The sequence below is a fragment of the Patagioenas fasciata genome, chromosome 3 (assembly GCF_037038585.1).
Source record: "Patagioenas fasciata isolate bPatFas1 chromosome 3, bPatFas1.hap1, whole genome shotgun sequence".
In the NCBI taxonomy this organism is placed as follows: domain Eukaryota; kingdom Metazoa; phylum Chordata; class Aves; order Columbiformes; family Columbidae; genus Patagioenas; species Patagioenas fasciata.
The window spans coordinates 58,162,574-58,188,299 of record NC_092522.1 but is presented as its reverse complement, the minus strand read 5'-3'; the positions used below and the strand labels follow the sequence as shown (position 1 = coordinate 58,188,299).

Below are 25,726 nucleotides of genomic sequence, written 5' to 3'. Positions count from 1 at the left end.
ATTCTTAAACAACTCACAACTTCCTTCCACCTTCATATATGCACTCCTTCCCATCTGCTTACTAGCTTCTGCTTAGTAAGCAACATATATATATATATATATATATATATATATATATATATATATATAGGTTTTCAGTCATCACAATAGTCCTTCTCAGGCCCTTGGAATTCTAGCAAGAGAATCACTCATCTAGTATCATCAGTTGAGGCATAAGAATTCAAGTTCAAGCAAATTTCAAAAGTCATTAGCTCAAAATTACTATTCTAAAAATAAATTTAAGAAAGTTTGAAAGACTTTGGCTTACTAGTAGGGGAAGCATATATAGGAATATTCCACACTTCCCATTAGGAGTATCCAACAACAAACTAAGACAAATCTAATAGGTAGCATTTCAGGTGAATGTCAAGAGTTCATTGTGGAAAAAAAAATAAATTAAAAAAAAATTAAAAATCACAAATCTGATCAACAATAAGATATAAGCTTGGGATACCGGTCAGTCATCAAGTTTTGCGATACGTCTCCACCTCTTTGATGGAAGACATTCAAATTAAATATTTGAATGAGCACTTATAAATTTATTTGAAATCTGTAACTCACTCTTTATAATCTACTTCAGTTTTCCTCTCATTAGGCAGCATTTGACTTTCCCTTTTTGATACATCATTCATCTATGAGAAATATGCTGTCATTACTGATACTGTATTTCTAATTCATATTAGGCTACATTCTGAATTTCAGTATCTGCTCAGTGTTTCAGCAACCAATTATTTCTCCCTTTGTAATTTTAAAGGTACATAGACACAATATTTAGACTTGTAGCATAGCACTTTAATCTGAAAAGGTGTTGTTACAGATTATTTAGTATTTGCTATGATCAGTCATCAAACTGAAAGAGTAAGTTGAAATGACAAAGAAAATGAAATTTTCTCTGCAACCTAGTATATTGGTTACATCACGTGCATTTTTGCATAATACATACATTTTGAATTTAACCTAAAATGTTTTGTGCAGATTTTTTTTTTTTGCTTAAGTAAAATAAAAACTTTAACCATAATCATTAGTCTGCATAGCCTAAGAAATTCTGGGAAAACAATTCTTGCTAATTTCAACTGAAATTCAACAACTAGCTCATCAAGGGCATTTGAAACACTGAATAAAAGTTTCTAAGGAGAAACATATTAAAATATTTCCTAAAAAAAAAATGGTTTCCAGAAGGGTGATTAATCATGTTGTATTTACAGTGGGACACAGTAGCAGCCCCAGTCTACTCACTACAGTTTTTGCTCAGAAAGGTTATACTGTCACTAAAATTTTGTATTTTATCAGCAAATATGAATTTAGCAGTACATTTCTAAATTATTTCTACTAATGCAATATTTTAAGTTTAAAAAGTAGCTTGTTAACTTTTTTAAACAGCTGGCTTTTTGGAAATAAAATCCAAGATTGCAACAGAGACTCACCGCTAAGCGTTCCTTACACTGTTATTCTCTTTAAATTGTCCCTCCATGTAAGTAGTGAGTGAACTTTCAGAGCGAAGTAAAACCAGGGAGATCCTAATTTGCCAATAAGGCAGCAAATAAGCTGTGTCCTCAACCGAGTGGCACAGGAAGTCTTCTCTCCTCCCTACTTATCAGTAGGAAAAGATTAATAATTAGAAAGTTATCCTTACCAGTATAATCATGTAAGTGGGCACCTACTGCTGGATCTCTGGTATACTAATGCATTTCATTTTATACCAGTGATTAGATTCCTGTGTATATTCTACTTCTAAATGTACCATGGAGCCACATTTGAGAAGATTCCCCCTAATACTTGGAGCTTAAAAATTCTACTGCAGCTGAACCCAAACTAGAAAATTATGGACTAAATTTAAAGAAATCCAATAACATTCACAAAATAAAATTCTTTATTTAGCATCACAACATCAGTTTATTGAAATCTAAGGAGTCTTCTCCCTCCAGCTAGTCCAGATTTTCTTCTGCCAGAAGTTCCAGTTTCACATAGTGAAGAATGATGCAAAATGTCTGCAGGTAGGTCTGACCTCAAACACACTTGGAGATCAAATGACTGTTGTGCGGCTTCGTAAAGACCACCTTGCAGCCCTAGTAAGGACCTGTACTAACTTCTCCAACATGTGAATGTCTAAGGAAAACCTGAAGTGGCTTCTCTCTTGCCAACTGGCAGGTCTACCAACCTAGGAAAATGCTGCTGGCCTATCAATTGTATTTTGTGAAGGGACACCAGTTCTTAACGTGACAAAACTGTTACCTGCATTATGAATGAAACTGTATAACGTAATGTAAACTAAGAAAATAACAAGCTAAACACAGAGGATGATTCTTCAGCTGCTCTAAAAACGATGATTGTTCAATGTATTCTAGAGTCTCTCATATACTACAGCTCTTTATTACAGAAAGACTTAAAAGATGCTCTCTCAGAGGAATCTCTGATCTCTGCTCACAGGTCTTCAACAATTTCAGAAAGAGCAACTGAAATCTAGGAAGTGCAGAAAAAATACCTCCCTCGTCTTTGCTGCTGGCATAGATAACAAATGTTGATTTATAATTACGAGTTTTCTTAGCAGCAGCTGGCTGACCATGCACTTCGGACTCACCAATAAGTAAAAAACAAAAAAACCCACCAGTTGTGACCTCCTGTAAGGTCAGCAGTGCACTGGCACTTATTCTTGAGAAGGGAATGGGCATTTTCTTAGATCACAAAATGAACAATTAAAGACAAAACAAACATTACAAGAAGTGCACTTTGAAATTTCCATGTCTGAACCAAATATAAATGTATGTAGCAAGAAACAACCTCTATGCCACTGTAGTGATCAAGGTAACTATTCAGACTAAGCACTCACCTTTTCTGATAACACCAATGTATATTCTTAACACTTTATTTAGAAAGAAATAACTAAAAACATGAAGTATTTCAGAAAATCACACACAGAATCGACTGGGTTGGAAAAGACCTCAGATAACAGAAATTGGTAAGAAAATCTGGGGAAACAAACCCCACAGTACTCATGACAGAAGAAGGCCTAAAGACAATCTATTACTTTTTCCTGAGCTAGCAGAGAAAATGCAGTACAAAACTGCAGAGAAGAGATACAACGGCCTTAGAATTCTAGTCCTTAATACACTACACCACCTTCAGTAGCACCAAAGGATAACCACTGCCATTCCAGAAACCCTTCAGTAAACGCTGTTTATAAGAACATACGTTGCTGCTACCAAAAGCGCTTAACTGCTACTATACTCAGATCAGGTGGAAATGCAGAAATAGCTATAAAACCTCGCTGAAAAAAGGAAGGCTTAGGAAGAATACTTTTTTTTTTTTTAGTAAGCAGAACATGGACTCCAAACTTGAATAAGGTCCACCACATTTGCCAGGGGAGGAAAACAACCACAAAGCAAGACTTTCAAGGCCTTACAAGAGGCAGGAAACCCCCAAGTACCCTACTGAGGGAATAGTGGCAAATATAAAATCTAAAGTTAGGAGTTATAGAGCTCAAAGTCATTTTCAGAACTCAATACAAATCTATGAACTTCATTAATGGAGATAATACATTCACAAGTGTTTTTCTGCCAGGAAGCAAAACAGAACTGCTGCTTTGTTCACTTGCATACTAATGCCTAGTATGGTTTAAGCTGACAGTTGTGTTACGTGTATGTTACTGGCCATCCAATTCAGCAAAATGGAAGGTTTACTACCTCTAGAAAGGCCTCCAGAGTTTGCTGTGTTGTTGAACACAAATATAACCCCATCAGAGACAGACTTTTAATAACGTGTCTGAGAATTTTTTCTGAACGCTGCTCAACTACATTTATACATCAGGGAAGATGGGATTACCTTATCCACTTTCTGCTACTTGGAGGCTGAGGGAAAAGTGCTCACTAGATCATCTATATTTCCCACAAAGCATTTTACAAAGATTTTACTTCATTTGTGACATTTCAGAAAAACAAAAAATAAACACCCAACTACCACTAACTTACAGAACAACACAATATTTATTAATAAGTAGTATTTTACACTTTACCCTAATTACTGGGCAGGCTAGTTATAAACAGTTCATTAAAGTGAAATTTAAATTTAGAAAATACTGTGTTTAAAACAACAAATAAGACACTTTAACACACCAAAGACTAAAGAAAACATGTCTGAAAGAGGCAAAGTGCAACCCATGCAATACTCCTCTTCTCCTTTTAAATTAACTCAAACTTAGAATAACCTCCTTTTGGTGATATAGTAATGCAAACTGAGTCACTTTTCATGGTATGGAGGAGCAGAAAGCAATGACAGCAGCAAAGGCAGGCTTTGCAGTCTATCTGCTTAAAATTCACACCCTTTCACCTTGTGTGTGTGTGGAAGAAGTAAGTGGAACAGAAAATCACTTCCACCTGGACCACTGCTTCTCTTTATCTGTTAAAGGCACATATATCACTCCCATCAGAGGCTTCATTTTGACACTGCCATCTTCTAGTTTGTCATACTGTTCGAGCATCTGGTTTCCCCCTGCAGGGCCAACTGGTAATATCAATCTTCCGCCAGGTTTTAACTGATCTATAAGCTAGAACACAACACAGAAATTAGAATGTAACCAGCCACTTCAGAGAAGCTGGATCCAAAGTTTATTACATTAGATTAACAGCTTTGCCACAATTCATCTATCTACTGTTACGCAGTAGATAATTACTTCAATTAGGCAAAATAAAAAAATGCACTGAAAATGAGAGTATTATGACCACACGGTACAACAACTGGTATTACAGAAGCATTCACAATAATCTTATATAATTCCAAAGGAAGGTAAAACTGTAATTGGATTAACTGGGTTGTTAGCAGTTTTAGTTTCTATGTAAGAGGGGAAAATGTATATCACAAGTTATTTTTACAGCAGATTCAATATTTTAAAACTGCTAGTTTAACTGATGCTTACTGTGCATCAGGACAGGCCCACTGTTGAACATTTTTGGGGTAACTGATCTCCCCTTAAACCCACAGAATAAGATTTGAAATTTGTGACTTTTAAAAATATATCTTCCTGGAATAATTTTAAGTTGTCTACAACACACTCGCTACCCAATAGCCCCTCTTTCATTCTGTGAATGGAAAGCATTTTATGAATCTAGTCTAAAATATATGAATAAGAGTAAGATAAGTGACAAGTAACACAGTATGTGATAGACATGCTTGGATTTTTTTTTTTTTGCTTTCATAATTAAAGAAGGAGGCTAATCACAGTAGTCTCAAGGAAAATCCAGTACTTCCCAGATGCCATGAAAAAAGATTAATCCCTATTACTAACAGAAGTTACAATTAAGAACTGTTTAATTCACTAATAAGCTTTAAATTACCTTTTTAATTCTCCACTGCCAACACTTATCTGGTAACAGCCCCTCCCCCAATAAATAAATAAATAGATAAATAAATAAAATTTCAAAACAGGAAAAATAAAACAAAAAAAAAACCACCAACAAAAAAACAAATAAACAAACAAAAAATACACCAAACAACCCAACGGCTGATGTCTGGAAAAGTCTAACCCATCTATATCGCCTCAAACCTCCAGTCCTTCACCATCTCCCATTAAAACTCAAGTTAAAAAAAAAAATAACTGGTATCTAGCATAACAAAATCATGGTGCATATTTCCATTCACCTCATGAAAGGAAGAAGGAAAAAAAAAATACCTTATCTTCAAGAATAAACTTCATGTATACACACTCTAAAGTCCCTAGTTAGTCTTCAGCTTTTCCAGTAAGAACTGCCCTATATCCACTCTGAAAACTAAAAACACACGGCATTGTCTGTATTTCCAGCTGAGCATTTCACATCTTTAACAGGTTCAATACGTTGGAACCTGGGAAACAAATACTTAGATTTTGTATTTCAATGTTTGATAAAACCAAATTGATTTATTAAATAAAATCTTCATAACCATTGTTGTAATAGAGGGTTGTGCACAAGTCATTTTAAAATAATTTTATTTAGAGTTGTTATAACACAGAACTTTTGCAAAACAACAAGAAGGCAAATTGTAACAGAAATAAAAAACCCCACACCATAATGTAATACCATCCTGGCCACTGATACTCACAGCAGTGCAAGTCTACCAAAATATTTTACATAGATACGTATGTAAAATGTTCTTTACCACTAAGAGATTACTGAATCACACACATAAAACATAGAGGCTTACTGCTTGGGGCACAATGGGTGCTGCAGCTCCTACATGAATCGCATCATAAGGAGCTTCTTCTGCATATCCCAGTCTTCCATCTCCCACTGCAAGAAAACACTTTTTTTAACATTTTCAAAATGAATGGAAAAAAACCAGGTGATCTGCCGTATCTATATGTACAACAAGGCTATGCTCAGATTTCAACTAAAATTCTGCTGAGCAGTAATAACATGAAGTCAGTTTTAAAATATTAACACGGTTGTAAAATAGATGCAACAAAACACCCCCATACATATATACACACTTACAAAAAGTATTAAATACTCTGAAGCACCTGAAAGGATGGATTTATAATTATAGTTCTTCGAGACACGTAGTTCACCCAGAAAAGCTACTTAAGTATGTGCCCTACCATTCCAATGCAAGTGACTTTTCCCCTCCTCTACCCTTAGAACACCCGCTTTGCCTTCAGGCACACCATTCCTAAATATAATGCAAATCGTAAGTCTAAAGCATTAAATTCAGAAACACATATCACAAGACTCCAAAGGTGAGAAGAAGACAACCCAAGTATTCACATGGACTATACACCTGTAACTGCACTACAAGGTGGAAGGAAGTCAGCACCTACATCTATACATTAATACAGTACAACACTAATCCCCATGCATCCCACTTTGCCAGTAGATTGGTCTCACTATCCTTCCTGCAGACAATTGCTGGACTAACATGGATGGCCATGTCAGACCTGTGGCTTAAAGCTCCAGGTGGCTGCTTGGAAGATGTTAGGCGTAATTAAGTTATTCAGAGGGCTACTGATGCAGCTTCTGTTCTGGTGGAGAACTCATGAAGAAGCACCCTGTCACAGATGTCTCACACCATCCCAGTTATGCAGGATGAAATGAGAACAGACTGGGTTTTTTTAAAGCCACTGAAATGTAGCAAACTAGACTAGACCCTGAGTTAAGTTTCATAAAAAGATTATGTGAATGTAGCATTCACAGTACTTACAGGAAATCACTGGAAAATTCAGAAAAAGTCAGGCTAGCTCTCTCTGGAGTTATTTAGGAACAGAAGTGGTGAATCTAAACCATCCATAAATTCATACTCAGTGACTGCAGAAGTCCAAGTAATCAGTCAAGAAAAAAAAAAAAAGCAAGGAGGCTAATGAACATAGTTCTCTGCTCAGCACAAGTAGTTGTTCGGGGTTTCGTGTCTTCAGCTTTGACTTCTGTGCAATCACTATTATTGCAGGTTAATTAAAAGGCTGAATGATTCAAAATGAATTCTAAGATCTTGCCAGAGGCTGAACATTTGTCAACTTTTTGTCTTCCAACAACTTACAAGGCAGGAAAAATACACAATGACAGGGAAGGCCACCTGGACAGTAACAACACCCTTAAGTATCAAAGAATGCACAGGAAGAGTTCGTAATCTTTCACAATTAGGTCCTGAAACGAGACCCTACAAGGACCTTCTACACCCAAAGCTAAGAAGAGAGCACAATTCCCCTGTAGCTGAGAAGCCCCTTAAAGTTCAGAGACTTAATTCCTCTTTATCACCAGCTCTAACCAGTACAAGCTCCAATGAAGGGCCACAGGCAGAAGCTGCCAAGCAAGAACTACCAATGCTTCAAAGAGAACCCATGCCTATTGATCACCAGTTCCACTAAGTCAGCTTTTATTACTGTCATCAGGAATGAAGATGAAAGTTCTAGTATTTCCAGGGTTTAATCTCTCTGATTCTGCTGAAGTGGGTTCTACTGGAACAACAGCTTCAATGCAGTCAAGTATATAATTTATATTTGCTGTATACCTCCTCTAAAGATAAAGTAGTAACACGTTCCTGTATCAAGCCACTGTCCATCAGAGGAAACAATGGAGAAAGACTTCTTTTGCTCAAACATACAGATACTGCTTTGAATGACCTAAGTTACACAGGGAGACAGACCCTCAATCCCCAAGATGGGGCATCAGGAGCAGTGATCTCCAGTACTGCTGGCAAAAGAAGGAAAGATTGTCAAGATCAAGGAACAGCTGTGAAAGAAACCATTAAGTCATCTACTGAAGAACACATGTATTCTGAGACCTAAATGCACCTTGTGCACTATCCAGAAGTCTGTATGTAACTTCAGCACATATTATCACTTCACTGATAGTGGTAAAAAGGACTCAAAACATCTAAACCCTTTGCCCTTACATCAACAGCCCAAACCAAAGCTACCATCTTCAGAATCAGCACCAGCACACTCCCCCGTCCCCCCAAAACAAAAAACCACGCTCTTCTATTTGTAGCAAGTGCAGCATGGCTCTTTCCTTTTAACCTCCACAAAAATTCTCTTGGTTACAGCAGTCAGGTATATGGCCATCCACAATGGGAGCACACTTTTAGACATCCAGAATATTTTTAAAAATTAAGTCAGCATTCATATATTTAATGTGATACAAATTATTACATTATTCAATGTCCAAAGGAAACAGCAGCCTAAATTTTGAGCTTGTGCTTACATCCTGAATAATGTCACCCATCCTACTCAGATCTCCAGTTACATGCAGTCTGTTAAAGAAGTGATCACAGTGGCAGGTGGTGATGAGGGGGGAAGTAGCGTCAGGACTTTCTGACATAAAAGGTTTTTGTAGCTTGCTTTTGACCCTAGAACTGATATGCTGATCACAGCACTCAAGCCTTCAGTGTCTCTAAGCAGACCTCGTAGCATGAGCACAGAAACAGAAGAAAACTACTTCACTGTGGTTAGAATACCCTCATCCCCTCTGGCTATGTCTGCATCAGCAAATAGTGCAGTACAATAGAAGTAGATCTGTATAGCAGAACAGTTTTTGCTGAGAACCTGATGTCCATGCAACATAATGCATTTCAGAATGATCATTCTAGTCTAGTTCTAGTCTTATTGACTTAATATCCATTAGCATATCAAACATATTTGATTGCTTCTCAGAGCGCATATTCCCATCTAGTTCCATCCACAAGTAATCAAACTTGATGCTCTCCAGGAGTACTTTCATGTGACTCAAAGTGTGGTAAGTAGAAGCAGTTGGGATATTGACCTCAAAGGCATCCTCCTGATCTTAAGAAGAAACAAAAAACAAACCACACCAAAAAAGTAAAACAAAACCAAATCAGAAACCAATCCATAAACTAATACAGACATATCCTAACTATACCTGTATACCTGTTCCCAAGTTCTCAGTGCAGTTCTATTACTAAGACACCCCGAAATAATGTTGATGCTTCAGAAATGCAGTTATGGCACATCTTAAATGTGACCAAGCAACAGAGAATGTTTGAAGCATATTTGTTAGAAGCCAGAAACTGACTTCTCTAATCCTAATTCATATAGTTCCTATCACCAATCAGCTCTGGGTTTTCAAGGATTTTTTGTTTGTGTCTTAGGGAGGTGGGGTGTTTGGGTGCTTTTCATTTTTGTTGTTGTTTTAAAAAACAGCTCTGTCCAGATTCTCCCTCTACATCAAAGAGCTCCCAGGAATCCAGCACAGTTGAAACATTCTTCTCCACCTGTTTCACAGAAGTGCTACTGTATTTTTTTTTAAATGTACCTCACAACAAAACTATTCAGAAGTCTCTTAGTCATCCTTCTAGACAATCAAACACAATAAAGATGATGATGTTTACTTAGAATTCTAGACTACCAAGAGCATCAGAGTTTGTTTCAGGTATAACCAGAAGCTTAAGTACAAATTGCTCCTCTACAGCAATAAGAGGATAATTTCCATTATTTCCCCTCTGCAGCCCAAACAGTCTCAGTATAACTTTTTCAAGAACATTTAAGGTATAAGTGTTCTCAGTGAGGGACACTGTATTTTGTACACATGTACAAGTACATGTGTTGATTTGTTTATTTTAAAAAGATGTAGAGAACTCTCTCATTTACAAAAAAAAAAAAAGACCAAGTATCAAAATAGTACTTAAGAGCCAAGCATCACAGATTAATCAATTTTCTAAGCGTTCTTGTAAGAAGCCTCAAAATAATCCAGACATTCAACTTCTTTTTAAACCTAACAATTAGAATGATAACAAAATGAATGCTTTCCTCTTGACAGCTTTGCATCTTCTAAAAACAAACAAAACACCAAAACAACAACAACAACAAAAAATAATTTTTATTTCAAAAAAGTATTATTTAAAACAATTTACTAACAATTCACTGTGCTTGTATAGCATTATTTCCTCTCAGTAACTTTGATTGAAATAGTCTGGTGTCAATTAATTACTTCTCTAACATACAAATACCGCAAATTTTAAAAACAAGTGAAATAAACTTCAGTGATGCATACTGCCAACCTAGTACTTTTTCCACTCAAGTCTTTGCATGCAGGTTTCTCAATTACTGTATCAAAAGTACGAAGGCTTTGTTAAAATGCTCAAATTCAGATAACAGTACATTTATTCCAGAAAAGCTGTGCACTCAAACCCAATTTTAAATGGCAAATTTAACATGACAGACCTTCAGCATGTAAAGTATTTTTACCAGAAAACACTTCCCTGTTAAGCTTCTCTAATTGAATGATTACATATTATTTAAGATTATACCAGAAGTCATATTCTCAAAACTGTGGAAAGAAGATATTTTTCAAAGGCCTAAAGACAACTTGGATTTTTAAATTTTCATTTGGCTCTTCTTCTTTGGTTTAACTTCCTAAATTAAAATTTCACATCCAATTCCAGTCATTTTCAACCAGCTGCTAGAAAGAATGGCAGTTTAATTAGTAAGTATATCAGTCTGATGCTCACCAATCAGTTTCACTCTTCCTGAAGACAGCAATGTGGGATCATCTTTTTTGACATTATTTATTGAGTCATCTACTAGTTCTTTGATATGATCAATTCCTACAACTTGTCCTTTGGGACCAACCTGGAATAAAAATATACAGTTGAATAATTTCTGCTAGTTTGATTTACAGAATGAGTATTTCTAGCTCCTGAGACCAGTTCTCTAAAATAAAAACAGAAACAGTAAAGTGGAATTAGATTTTCCCAATATTATTAAAACTTCTGATTAGAATTAAACATCCTAACTGCTGGAAGCAACTGGTAATTAAAGCTTGTCAGTACAGTCCTATAAATGCTTGTTATAGTCAGCTTTTTGAGATGTGATTCAGTTCAGTTATGCTGATTCAGTTCAGTTATGCTACTAGTGGAAATTTCTTCCCTGAATTTTTAAAGTTAAATTTGATTATAAGTGTCTGCATTACCTGCAATAGAAAGCAGAAACTTCAAGAACAAAGACTAAAACTATTCTCCTTTGATGCCGAATTAACTTACTTAAAGACTATGGTTTTTCTAGAGAAGACCTTACTTTAAGCAAAATAGTAACTCATGCATTTTATTCTAAGATAACTCAAGAGTCCTATTCTTTCCGAAGCAAATGCACCAATTAACAGTCAAGGACAAACCACCTTCTACCTACCCTTGCATTCATTAATCTACTTTCAGATCTACGGCTTGCTTCCAGACCAAGAGTGGAATTTTGAGAGCTCATAACTCACAAAAAGGTCACAAAAGATCTGTGTATTCTGAGGCAGAAAAAAAGGCCTACTAACAAAAACTTCTCTATTACAGGCATTTCATCTGGAAGCGCATCTTTACTCCAGGAAAAAAAAAAAAATCAAACCACCAACCAAAAAAAAAAAAACCAACAACAACAACATTCCAACTTTGGAGAGAGGAGAGAAAGATCCAAATCTGACCATTTTTAACAGGAACCACCTCAAACAAGACAATGGTAGAGTATGTCCTAGCAGCCCATGTTGACATACAACCTTGCCTTCAGAAACATTTTAATGTCTTGGTTGTATTTCTGTATCTTACATTTTAATGTTTCAAAGTCATGGAAAATTAATAATTGGTTATTGATATAATGGGGACTTTTTTATTTTTTATTGTGGACAAGTCCTGTGCTAAAAACATCAAAAGGGCAGTGTTATCTCTTCTTTTTCAAATGGAAGAGCCCCAGTCTAGCCTTTGAAACAGAGCAAGACACATGGCAAGTTTTCACTATGACAACCACAAGTTGCTATTTGGAGGAATGCTTGGCAGTCAGTTTTACCACAAGCTGCTGAAAGATCCACTGTAGTCCAACAAAGGTTAATATCACAGAAATTAAAATTTAGCAGAACAGTCACAGCATTAAACAGCCTGGTATCAGGTAAGCGAACCTCCTACTGTATGTCAGTCTGTTAAGCTATTTCTGAGTCCTCATCAATTATCTCTGTCTATAACCCTGGAACTCTGAAGTGTATGCAGTTGAGACAACAGTGAAATCCTGCGATTTTTGGGATCTCCATGGTCTGTTTGGAATAAAAACATACCACACTCTTTTTATAATTCCAGTGCTTTCAGGATGAAATCTACAATTCATTTAATTTGCCAGGAACCTTTAAAAGCAAATAAACTTAGTTTAAGTTTCTATGCTATGTAGTTAAGTTTATCCCAGCACTTTAACATGAAAACCCAAACAAAAATCTTAGAGATGCTTTGCTACTCTAAGTAAACATGTAGCTTTCCCAGAAGTACCACAGATGAGATTATCATAATAGGAGTAAAACTGTCAATGACATCAATGTGCACTCAGGTACTTGTGCCACAAATGTGAGCTATTCCTTCTAGATCTCAAGCAGACTGAGAAGCAACATCCCCATGATTCAGTAAGCACATCCTCAACTGAATGTTGATAGTGAAACATTTTACCATTATTCCCCATAGCATACTTCTTTCAAGCTTTTGTTACTGTCAGAAAGAACTTTACAGAGAAAGTCAGAACAGTATATATTGCCTTATTCACTGAAGTGAATGAAGCAAGATCCGTATTGCACAGCAATAATGCTATCAAGTGGAACAAAAACATTTACCAAATCTTTCACAAAAGATGTCTGTAAGGCATTTCACAGCACACCACCAAGGAGGATTCAGAAGAGGTACATGACATTCATATGACAATAAATAGTGTGATTAACCTCAGCAAAATCAGAAAGAAATTTCCTTTTTGTGGTAACTCTGACTTCTCTGCAGATGTTCTCAGCTTTTCCTATATAGTTTTAAAAGAAAAAAAAAGTCCACAACCACATCTTATTGAAAATGGCTAATTCTCTATGCATTTCTAACCTCTTAGTGAGAAATACACACAAGCTGGATAAAAGTTTTAATGTTTGTAGGATTGAAGTTCACATGCATGCTACTAGCACTTGATTATTGACTACAAAGCTAGATGAAAAATAGTGGGTAGAAAGTTGAATAAGTGACATTTAAGATTTCCTCTAAACTGCAGTTTGGTTAACTTATTTCAACTACCTTTTTTTTTTTTTTTTAAATTTTGCGGCTCACACTTAAAAAACTTAAATATTTTTTCTGGTGCACTGGCCAGTCCCCTAAGTGTTCTTATCTAATTCTTAACATATGAAACCAGAAGAAATCACAGACTCAACAGATCAATGCCTGAAAATAGAAAACTACCAAAAAACCCCATATGATGATATATCAAATGCATCACAATTCCAATTTAACTTCTCAGAAAGACAGAAAAAAATCTAGGTCGTAGTTTAATGAAGGTCTCTGCTAGTTATAAAGCAACAATGAAGTCCTGCAATGGAGAAGGAAGTTCTGATTATGTTCCACTACATAAATTAGTCTAAAAGAACTGTAGTTACAGCCATCATAAAACTTTTTTTTTTCCCTGCTGTAAGATAGGGTAGAACCACAGAGAATTCCTTACATACAGGTTGAAAAACCCAGAGATTAAGTTACTTGGAGAAGATGTAAAAAAGAATATAAATTCTTATCTTAGAAAAGATTACATGGATACTTATAGTGATGTTCATGCAACATAGTAACAAGGAAAAAAAAGGAAGTTAAATTCAAAGAATTTATATACATACATTGTATTTTCCTGTGGAAAAATGATACATCTCACTAAGTTCTTGTAACAGGAAGACATGAAAATTGATCACAACAAGAACATTCATAACTACACAAAGTAACATAAAAATTGGGCTGGACAAGACAAACACCTCCTTCCTTCAAGCTATAAAGCAACACTAAAATATAATCAAGAAAAAAACTTCCTCTCTAGGCAGTTTCTTCACCACCACACAATTTACCAGATCCTTTAACTTCACCATGTAGTATCAGGTAGGGTAAGAAATGGATACTAATCACACCCAGCGGAGTAAGTTACTTTCTACATCAGTCCACTGTATGAAAGGTACTTTTTTTTCTGCCCTTTAGTTCAGAGTTATGCTGCAGTTCAAACAGTTCTGATGGTCAAGTGATTAAACTAAGGATCTCACCATTCGCGAAAAGCACGCTGTAAGAATTCCACTTCCAGATCCTACATCAAGTGCTTTGGCTCCTTCATGTAACTGGTCAGACAGAAGTTCAAGAGCATATGCATGCTAAGAGAAGACGACAGAAAATTTCAAAATATTTTAAGTGTCTGTTTTACCCAATATATGTTCATTTCTTCAGTGATTTTGGGCAATGCACTGAGGATTCATGTAAGAAATTTCAGAATCATTTTCCATTACAAAAATGTGGGAGGGGAGTTAACTACATTATATAATCATTGTTATTTCATCGATTTCAACATATTTTGTATATCCATTATTTTTTTTAGTATATATAGATATAAACTCATCTGACCATTCAAGCTTCTCTAATAGCACATACTTGAATTTAGATATAGTTATTAGGACAGACATCATAAATCAATTTAATTCTCTTCAGGTCTGGTGGTTCTTACTGTTCCAGCAGCATATGGCCCATAAAGAATTCAGTTTATCATTATGCTATATACATTTGAACAAGTTGGGACAGAGGTTAGCTAGGAAGAAGGGAACTCTGGAGCATCATGAAAAATGTCTATTAAAACTATCTCTTGCATAACCTGCACACTTGCTGAATCAAAGAGTATGAAAACGAAGTTAACTTTTACAAAGGCAGATAGCCAGGCTCATATATGAAATGTAGATACACTTCATAAGTTTTAATTTCCTACATGGTGGCCTGGTACACAAACTAAGCTTAGGTTGCACACTAAAAAAACTATTCATTCTTTAATGTTTCAGAGATAACCATTACCACGCTCTTATTGTTAACATTTGCTTAGAGCATGCATTTCCTTTTTGCTCTAACACTTCACATACTACTAGTGATAAACATAGGATAATTCAAAGATAATGCCTTAGGTGAGTTAAAATTTTGAAAACATGATACTTATTTTCTCCCTTAGCCACAGTACCACCTTCTCTGTCTTTCCTTGAATAAAATCATTACCATTTCTACACAGAATTCCTGGGTTTTTTTATATTGGTATCTAGGTAAATTTTAACCCAACTATGTAGTTTTTAGTCAAGAGCAGACTTTCATGTTTTGACATGTTTTAAACATTACAAGGACAAAATATATGCTTTTATCCATACTTCATCTCAAATAAGGAAACATAGATCTAGCACAGATATAATTTCTCTGTGTACTGAAATTCCCTCTTAATGCTCAGTCATGAATGCCCCACTTGGCAAAAAAATATGCATTTCAGTACAAAGTATTTTCTTCCTCTCCAAATAATTAAAGGCATTACAGCAATACCACATCACAGAAATCATTGTTATCCACTCCTGAATTCTTATATTTTTAAAAATCAGAGTAATTTAGGTTGGAAAGGATGTCTGGGAATCCTGTGGTCCAACCTTCTTTCTACACCAGGGCAATTTAAATTAGGCTGCTTTGAGTCCTTTTCAGTCAGCTTCTTTGTATATCAAAGAACAGAATCTCCACAATCTGCAAAACCTGTTCCAGTGTTTAACTACCATCAATGCGATTTGTTTTTTCCCCTTTCTAGAAGCTAACCAAAATTCCCCATGTCGCATTTTTTCGTCCACTACCCTTCATTCTGTCACTGTGCATCTCCAAGAAAAATCTGGTTCAATCTTCTCTGCGCCCTCCCACTAGGCAGTTGAGGTAACAGTATCACTGCAATCAACTGTTCATTAAACTTGCTAGGATAAATATTTTCTTTCAGAAGCACCTGCATGTTTATAAAATCACCTATACTAATGACATAAGTTTAAAGCTTACCATATGTGGAGCACTGATTGTTGCTTGGAAACCTGTAAAACGAGAATGGAAGAATGTGTTGATCATTGTTCAGACAGCAACCTTATGATCGCTATTACTTTGACTGCAAAATGCAATACCTTAATTGTTGCTGTCATTCAGGGCACTACACCCCCTCCTACCCAATGGTTACATAGGTATTCTTCCTTCAGAAGTGAATTAAGGTACATCATCTGAAAGTTATGTCATGTCACCTCTGGACAATAAAAAAGTTTCTATTATCCTTGATCTCAATTACAGTCTCAATTTTGTCACTATATTGCCTTAGCTTGATCAACTATGTTGAATTCAGAAGAATGTCTCCCAGAATAATCTAATACCTTTATCACTCAGTGCCTATGTAAAAACCTGGATTTGTTTGTTCAAGTCTGATGTGGTGGGGACCATAAAACACCTGGAAACACCAACCTTGTCTGTTTTGCAAACAGCACACAACTATGAGAAAATGTGGAGGAACACTCACTTGTATTTGTTTCTCTGGAGATGTATAAGCTTTTGAGTATGTTTCTTAAAAGATTTTTGAATTTTCGTATACAAATAATAAAATTCCATTACAATTCATAGTTCTGACCACCCCCCCCCCCAAAAAAAAAAAAAAAAATTCGCCTAATTAATTCTCTTGCCTTTGAAAGATAAAACTGGGATCTGGATAGGAAACAACTGCCCTAAACCACTGTCTTACCAGAAGATCTTGTCATTTAAAGCCTATTTTCATATTAAAAAAAAAAATCTCACGTAAAAGTTTAAGGAACCTGACTTTGATCTCAACTGAATCACTTCTGAAAAGAGAGAGACTGTTTCTGATGTAAACTGGATATAAATGATTTTTAAATATTTAAACATCAGTTACACCACCACAAACTGTGGTTTAAAAAATAAACACATATTACACATATTAATGTTAACTGAAGGCCACCTATTTACTTCATGTAAACAAGTATGCCAATTGCATTCCATAACAAATTGAAACTTAGTTAAAAGGTATTAAATAAACTGATAAAGAACTAAATACACTTCCAAATTTTAAAAATTGTGTTCCCATTCTTAAAACATATGACAAAGGCAGTGACAGTTATGCAAATTAATATGATATCAATCATTTTTACAAGATGCTCTTACCTATAGACTGTGGAGAATCCATGTAAGGGTTGTATTTTGCGTAGTGGCAACGGTCTGTAGCCAGCATTACTTCAAATACCTTGTCTGATTTGATTATTCCATTTTCTACAAATAAACAGATAAATAAAATTGGAGGCATTGTTCCTCTTCTGCAACACAAGAGCATGTGAAATACGTTAATATATTCCTAATATTGTTAGAAATCACGCTACCTTACCCTCTCTAAGATTCTAAACCGAATCACGCTAGAATTTAAGCTGTGGTCCCTAGACCAAACAATGCTTAGGCCAGCGAACTTTGAACCGGACTTCCCCAGCAGTTGTAGATGCTTTTCTGAAACAGTAGAGACCATTTGCAAAATTTGTCTCCTAGAAAAACTCAACTTCATGCACACCTTTGATATTCCTGAAAACATAGTAAGAAACTGATATTACTTTACACACCAAACAAAACATAATTCATATTTCTAAGAAGCTATAAGCAATTATTGAAAAATATACAAAAGCAATTAGAAATGTGAAGCTGCAGCATCCTTGCTTAGTATTTTATTTTCAAGATCCGTTTCCCTTTTGCGTTAGCAAAAGAAAAAAATCCTACTGTAAATAAACTCCTACAGAATCAGAAATCTTCTGCTGGGTCTGGCCAAAGAGTTTTTAAATCTAAACACTTTGCATCTTTGCTCACTTTTCAAGATAAAATTATATATTTTTTTTTTTTAAGTTCTGAAGAGACATTTATGAGTAACAGAAAACTTTAGAAAACAAGTGGAAAAAATCAACCACTTCCATTAAAAGATATAATATAAACTACAAATAACTGACATATCAACAATGGATTGCTTCATTGAACTATTTACTTTCAACAAGGGGGATTTATTTGGAAAGTTATACTTAAAAGGAAAAAATAGATAATTTGAGTACTTTAAAAATTTAACCCACAATGCAGTGACAAAAACCAGATTAAGGAGCTTTTGTAAGATTGTCCTAACTGAAGTCACACCAGTGTTATTTTAAAGTACTACCAACACTAACACACCTGTGCCCAGACCTGGGCTAACTTCTGCAAAGGCTTCCTTGACTGTTTACAGTGTGCCCTCAACTACCCTTTATCAATCATGGATTTTTCTTTAATTTTTTTTCTTAGCTACTACGTGGATTTAATTATCCTGTGTAATAGTGGCTTGAATTCAGAGAGCAAAATAACCCACCCAAACATTTTGTTTTCTAGTCTGAAGACAAACTATCAAATAGAACTGCAATAGGAATACACTACCAAATTATTAAGGAAAATTTTTTTTTTTTTTTTTTAGAATAATTTCTATATCTGATAAGTCCCAGAAAAAGTATATAGTCCCCTCACAGACCACACACATTACACATATTCCATGCTTTGGCTTAATTTATAACTGTATACTGCAGTCCCAGTTAGAGGAAACTCCTCATTTCAATGCAAGATTTTTTTTTTTAATCTGACACAGCAGGCATTTGCAGCAGTTCCTAAGTTTACTTAGTGAGCAAAATTGTACCCCAAAAGAAAACAAACAAATCAATCCATTAACACACTGGCACTGACAATATAAGATAGTAAGAAACAAAAAAAAAAAATCCCCTGACCACTTGGAATTAGTTGTATATCAGTTCTATGAAGAAAACATAGAAATAAACAAACAAAAAATAAAAAATTTACTGTTAGATTGTCCCTAGGTATCACCAGAAATTAGTGGCTCTAAAATAAATGTAATAATAATAATAATAATTTAAAAAAAATGATTACAATAGGGGTGAAGAGAGAAAGGCAGAAGGGTCAAAAAGCAGCAGCTAAGAAGCATTCAGGAAAGATCTAAAATAGCAATTTATTCCTTGAGATTGTGTATTGCACAGATAGATACATACATTCTAGAAGTTATAGGTAGCCAACTGCTTTTCCTTTTGTGCCTTGGGGGAAAAGCCATGAAGAGAATACCCAGATCAAGCTTCCAGCTTAAAAGAGCCACTGCAGGCCCCTATGGTAAGGCTGAGAACCTCCTACAGCTTTCAGGGGACCCTCTCTGTACTGCTGTAACTGCAGGCTTCTTCCAAACCTCTTCTTTCACACCACCCATAATTCATTTCCCCTCTTATGCCTGCCACCTCTCTCATCCACTCCTGTCGTCTTTCTGCTTCAAGTAAATTCACGCTCTCAGCATTTCAAATTTTATTCTGCCTCCATTCTATTACTTATATATTTTACCCATTCTTTCCCCAAATTGTTTAGTCAGAGTATAAGAGTTCCATGGCAGAGACTGTCTGTGCAAAGCAAAGCACAAAACTTTGTTTCAGCCACAGCATGTACAACTTTATCAAGTGTGATGCTTACACTGACAGGCAAACGACCCCCCAAAAAATGAAAATAGTAGCTGCTAATAATCTACAAATTCTGAGCATTCAGGATGCTCTCATTCAGCTAACACCCCTGAGATTTACTGACTGTAACGTCATCTTTTTCATCAGTAAATCAAAAGTGACTCACTCACAGAGTCCCTCGCAGAACCAGGGGGAGAACCTGGACCTCATGTCTCAGCCATGTACTGCAATTACAGAATAACGCTCCCTCTTCATGAAATATACGCCCACTCAGATATGAATGTGGAATTACAGGGTATCACATTATCCCCCTACACATTAAGTCTGCTTTTCAACTTTGTTTATTATACAATGGTGAACACCAGAATTAAAACAAACAAAAAACCCAAACAAACAAACAAAAAAACCACACCACTCTTGGAATACTAGTGCTATTCAGCCCTAAGTAAAAACAACAACAAATTTTAGGTTGGAATTAAGAAAAGTAATCAAGTCCTAAACAGTAAAATCAATACTGACTTTGTAGTAATTTTTTCTGTGTTGACAACAAAATTAGTTTTTCTTCGTCCCATGGTTTCATACAGAGGAAACACAGCAACTGCAAGGTACTGAACTTCAATCAGAATTCCTTTCTTCCTGCAGTCCCAAGATGACCAGCTGCCACGATCTTAGTTCTGTCTGGAACAAACCCCTATCAGATTCTGAACTGAAGCCCAGAAAACAAGTATATCATCTAAAAAAGCCAATACTAAAAGTCTGCATTGCAAAGAAGAGGGCAATTTCATGCCATCTCTCAATGCCAAAAAAAACCCAAGACAACAATAAATGATTTATTCATAAAATGCCAATGCAAAACATTTTCTAAATCTTAAAAGGAAGCTATATATTGCAGGAAGTGATAATGTGCACAGAAGACTCTTCTTGAGGAAGCTCTGAGGTTCCAAGACTCTGATAATCAGTACTTCCAACAAATCAGATATTAAATTATAACATGTTTTTCAGCAAAGGCTAATACACAAACATACCAGCTTACAGCTTAAAATCAAAAGTAAACTCTATTTATTAGAGTTATATCAGCACAACTCCTAAGCTTCAAAGGGCTGAAGCCAAAAAGTAACCACTTAAGAGTGGAGAGCAGCCTGCGGAGTTCAAGAGTTACTCTGCAGAGGCTGCAGCATTGATAGCTTGACATAATTGGAGCATGTTTTGAAAACTCACTCTGGTTTGCTTCTTTTCCACAAATAACACCATGAAAACAGGAAAAGAGCTCACAGAGCAGTCCTTGGACTTGAAGCTGGAAATATACCACTGTTGAATGTAACCTGGGAAACTGGGCAGTTGGCTGTTAGAGAGCAAGGAAAAAAGAGCTAAAGTCTGAAAAGACATCAGGGACTTGCAACAAGTAAACAACTTATCTTTTTATTTAGCAACAAATACATTACTGTAATGCTTCTATTTCAAAGAACTGTCTACATCACTGATGGTATCCTGACTATCGATCAAGTAAGTTTCCAACCAAGCCATAAAATACTAGCAGTCAACATTTACACCAAGACTAGCTTCCAGACCACAAAAAGGATGTCTCATTGCCACATGATAAAATCCAGCACACAAGCTCACTATGCAAACTATAAACAGCTCCTCAGACACCTCCTGTTGCTGGCTTTACATAAACAAAATGCTCCTGCAGATCCCAAAACCATTTACTATGGGACGATTTCAGCATCCACATAGTTCAGTTTCTCCCCAGATTACTTTATCCATAAGCACTGCAGAGTACTTCATTTATGGAGATGACTTTTAGGAGAACAGTGATAATTTTAAATCATACAGAGGTCTTAAAGCATGATTCAAAGCACATATAGCTCTATATTAGAAAAAAAATGAAATCAAGTAGATTAAAATTTAAATGACAACAGCTTCCAGATGTCTCTATGTGACCCACACAAACCAGCTAGCAACTTTCAAGAGGAAAGTGGGCTGGAACAGAACCACATCTTGATTTTCAAGCAATGTGAAGTTAGTTGGTTTTAAGCAGCTGATCAACTGATGTTTTTAAGTTCAGGGTCTTTTTGTGTCGGGGGAAGAAGAAAAACAATGTGAAAGAAAACAACTCAGTTAATAGAATTTTGTGTAAGTATCAAGCATAGGGAGATTTCACAGTAAACCATGAACACAAAGAAAGCACTTTGAACAAGAAGTGATGGATTAGCATCCCAAGATCCACAAAACGACAGTTGACCCCAAAACATATAAAGCCCTTTGTGCTTAAGAAACTGAAAGTAGGTGTTTGGAAACCCATGTTTTTTAAACCACTTACACATACAAACCTCTTGTGCTTTGCTGATAATTTTAGAGTATCTGCCTCAAACATTCAGCTGCCTGCCTGTTGTCACTATGATCCAGATTCACAGTAATACATGATTCAAACAGAATATTGCATACTGCTAACTCGAAGGAATCAGTTGAGAGTTTGTTCTTCAGACACACAATGACAGAAAGACTGAGGAAAGTAAGGGCCTGTCAGAACTAATCTTAGAGTCCAGAAATTAAACACAAAGTTTGAATCCCATGAAAATCCCAGAGGCAGATTTTTTTTTTTTTAAATGTTAAATTAGCATCTAAATTCTACTCAAAACATGCACAGATAAAAACCACATGGGAACTAAAGCTAGGTTCAATATGACAAATTCGTATACAGCCCTCAGATTCAGCTAAATACAAACTTACTTTCCAAAATTTCACCTGAACTTTATAGGAGTACTCCTTCCTTACTTAATAATGATCAGCTTCAAAAACAAGAAGTCACTTTCAGTATAATGGATAAGATCTCTCTATTAATTTTCATGGATCCAAAAGTCTGCAGGTTACTAATTTAGACATATTTAATCACAGATGTATTGCTCCTTCATACTGTAGGCCAAAGTTGAAAAGTTGGTATTAACCATTTTCTTCTCTGGGGGTGGAGAAAGGCACGCTAATTCTTTGCTCGTAGTCCTATAACACATATCTTTATCACAAAAGCTGTCTATAACCATTTCAATAAATGTGAGTATGTTATGTTGATTTTTCCTAAATTTGCATCAGCCGCTGAGTGAAATAAGTGACTTTAAGGTTGGGTTCAACCTGCAAGAACACAGAACTGCATTTTCCAAACACTTTAATGCCCATGCGCAGATGAGCAACGCTTCACCTCTGAGTACACATTGATCCTTCTACATTTGAGAGGGTTGAAGTTCACCTACAAATCACACAGAATGTCGAAACTCAAGAGCTCATTACAAAGGGGCAACAATCATCAATAGTAACTAAAAACTGTTGCAGAGGTTAAGATAAACTTAGCCAGATAGGAAAGACAGATAAGCAATTCTAGTCACAGTAAGGCCTGAGTAAAGACTACTACAACAGCTTTAGTAGATCTTTAAAGAAAGGCAGATGCTGAGTATCTCATACCTTACTGAGCAGATTCCATGCAACCACTTTGCTGATCCATTTCAGAAAAGCCAATGCTGTCAAGAACAGCAGCCAGACCACATAAGTTGTCTGTTATTATGAAGATGGTTTCATTAAAACAGGCACTCTTACTATGCAAAAGCTGAAGAAGATCAAAAGATCAGCAAAACATGATGCCAACTCTTGCAACAAAGCTGTCATACTAGCAAAAAAAACAGAAGCATTTCAAAAGTTATATTTGTCTGACCATCTCTTATAGATTTTGACAGTGCAAGCATTTAAGAGTACTTTGTGCAAAAGTCCCACGTTGCAGTATTCAGGTACTGAAGTCTTAGCACATAACTCACAAGTCAACCAGTCCAAAAGATGTATCATTCAAAAATTTTACTTGTCTTGAGCTCTGAGTTTACTCCATTTTTGCCAAAATTTGGTAATTTAAATCAAAAGTAAAAACATTAATAAGGTGAACCTCATCCTAAACTTTTACTTTAAAAAGTGTTATTGGTTTTATATCCAGGTATTGTATTCACAGAAAAAAATAATTCAGAAGAATACAAACACTATGCGTTTCTTTCCAAGCTTATTAATAGCTCTTACTGAGCTGTTGATACTACCCCAAGGTGGAAGAAACAGTAGCATCAACAGAAAGGCTGCGAGTTACTTTGAAACTAAATCATGCAAGATTCCCAGTTTTTAACATACCCACAAGCAAGGGTGATCACCTGTAAGGGAACAGATTTGCAAAATTATTTCTATTTTACTATGGGTTACCAGGCAGCTTCGGTATACCAAAAACAAAAACAAAACAAAACAAAAAAAACCACCAAACAACAACAACAACAACAACAACAACAAAAAAAAAAAAAAAAACACCAAAAAACCAAAAAACCACATACACACACAAAAAAAAAAACAACGAAAAACAAAAAAACAAAAAACAAAAAAACCCACAACAAACTATACATTTTTAAACTAAAATGACTGATTATGAAGTGTTGTGATACAAATAAGCAGCCAAAAACATGGTCTCTTTTTTCCTGGATGACTGAGAACTTGGACTTCGTTGCACTGAATTTTGGGGTTGTTGTAGGAAAAAGTAGGTATGTTTTTAAAATTACATGGACACATTGTCTAAAATTGAGGGCAAAAAAACTATGCCAAAGAACCAATTAAGAACACAATCGTAATTTACACACAGATAAAATGTGATGAATGTTTTAAAAGTTATTCTTCCTTTCTGTTAACATTTCTTATTTTCTGAGATGTCAAACTGTCTTATTTACTTCAAGATCTCCATGTTAGAAGGTTAAGGGTATAGAAAGTCCTCCAAAATACTTCATTGACATGTGCAAATCAGTAAGAAATACTTAAATCACTAACAGGAAAGTCTCATGGCAACTCTTTTAGGCAATTATTTGAATTACTAACAACAACAAAATCCCAGTGCTCAAAAAAAATAACATCCTATATTTCAACTCTATGCCACCTGAGACTTTAGCTAAATTTAAAAGATTTTTTAAAATTTAGATATTCTTAAATGTTAGTATGTTAATATCAGTGGATGTGTTAAATTTTATTTTTAAAAAGTTTAATTTTCAACTCTTTCATTATCCTGCCATCTATTATAACGCTTAGTCATTCAAGCCTCAATACTACATGGAAAGCGTGTTTACCGAATGCACACAACAGGCAGCATAACTGCTTGTACAATGGTAATACTAAATTTGGATTAAGTGTTTTTTATTGGTCTAACTTTCCATTGCTATTTCGCTTCTTCATGTTCATCCAAGTTACATTACTCTTCCTTGAGCAAAATTAGACAGATGTAGAAGAGATTTGGATAAACTAAGGAATATGACACAGAAGGGGAAAAAAATAAAACAAAAATAATGTTTTGTTTTTGCTGAACCTAGCTTAGGCTTAGCAATGCCATATTCAATGCCTTCACCTTCATGACAGTTCCCAAAGAAATTTATTCTCAGCAATCAAAAACCTGCAACAAATGTGCAGATTCATTGTAAGCTACCCTTCACCATGATGAAACTTGTCAAGACGTCATTTCTAATTATTTAACACCTAAATAATAAAACACTCAGAGAAATACCTTTAGCATATCTAAGAACAGAATTCACAAAGCCTGACAATATCTGAATATTTATTGATTCAAAACACAACTCACACTGAAAAAATAGGAATCTGGTCTCAAATGAGCCACAAAATTCTATGGAATTTGTGGTATCTCATAAATTACAGTTGCTAACTTTTATGATACAGGTTTATTAGATGATGAAGAGGACACAATGTAGCAGGAAAGAAGCCCACAGATGGTTAACATTATGCAGCACTTGAGCCACAGTCAAGTTAATTCACCTTCACTTTAGCCTAGAAATGTGTATTCAGGAGAATGTATAACACCACCAAACTTATAACACCACTGGTATGACATGATCAGAGAAACAAACAAAGAAAGAGCA

The 25,726-nt window shown here is 35.4% G+C and overlaps 1 protein-coding gene across 1 annotated transcript in view; it reads right to left on the bottom strand.

Annotated features, from left to right (window-relative positions):
- PCMT1 (protein-L-isoaspartate (D-aspartate) O-methyltransferase) overlaps positions 1-25,726 on the bottom strand; it is a 34,701-nt gene that overhangs the window by 4,745 nt on the left and 4,230 nt on the right. The window contains 6 exon segments of the mRNA XM_065833962.2: positions 4,410-4,579; positions 6,211-6,296; positions 10,963-11,083; positions 14,514-14,618; positions 16,300-16,331; positions 17,458-17,562. Of these exon segments, the coding sequence (XP_065690034.2) occupies positions 4,410-4,579; positions 6,211-6,296; positions 10,963-11,083; positions 14,514-14,618; positions 16,300-16,331; positions 17,458-17,562 (619 nt within the window).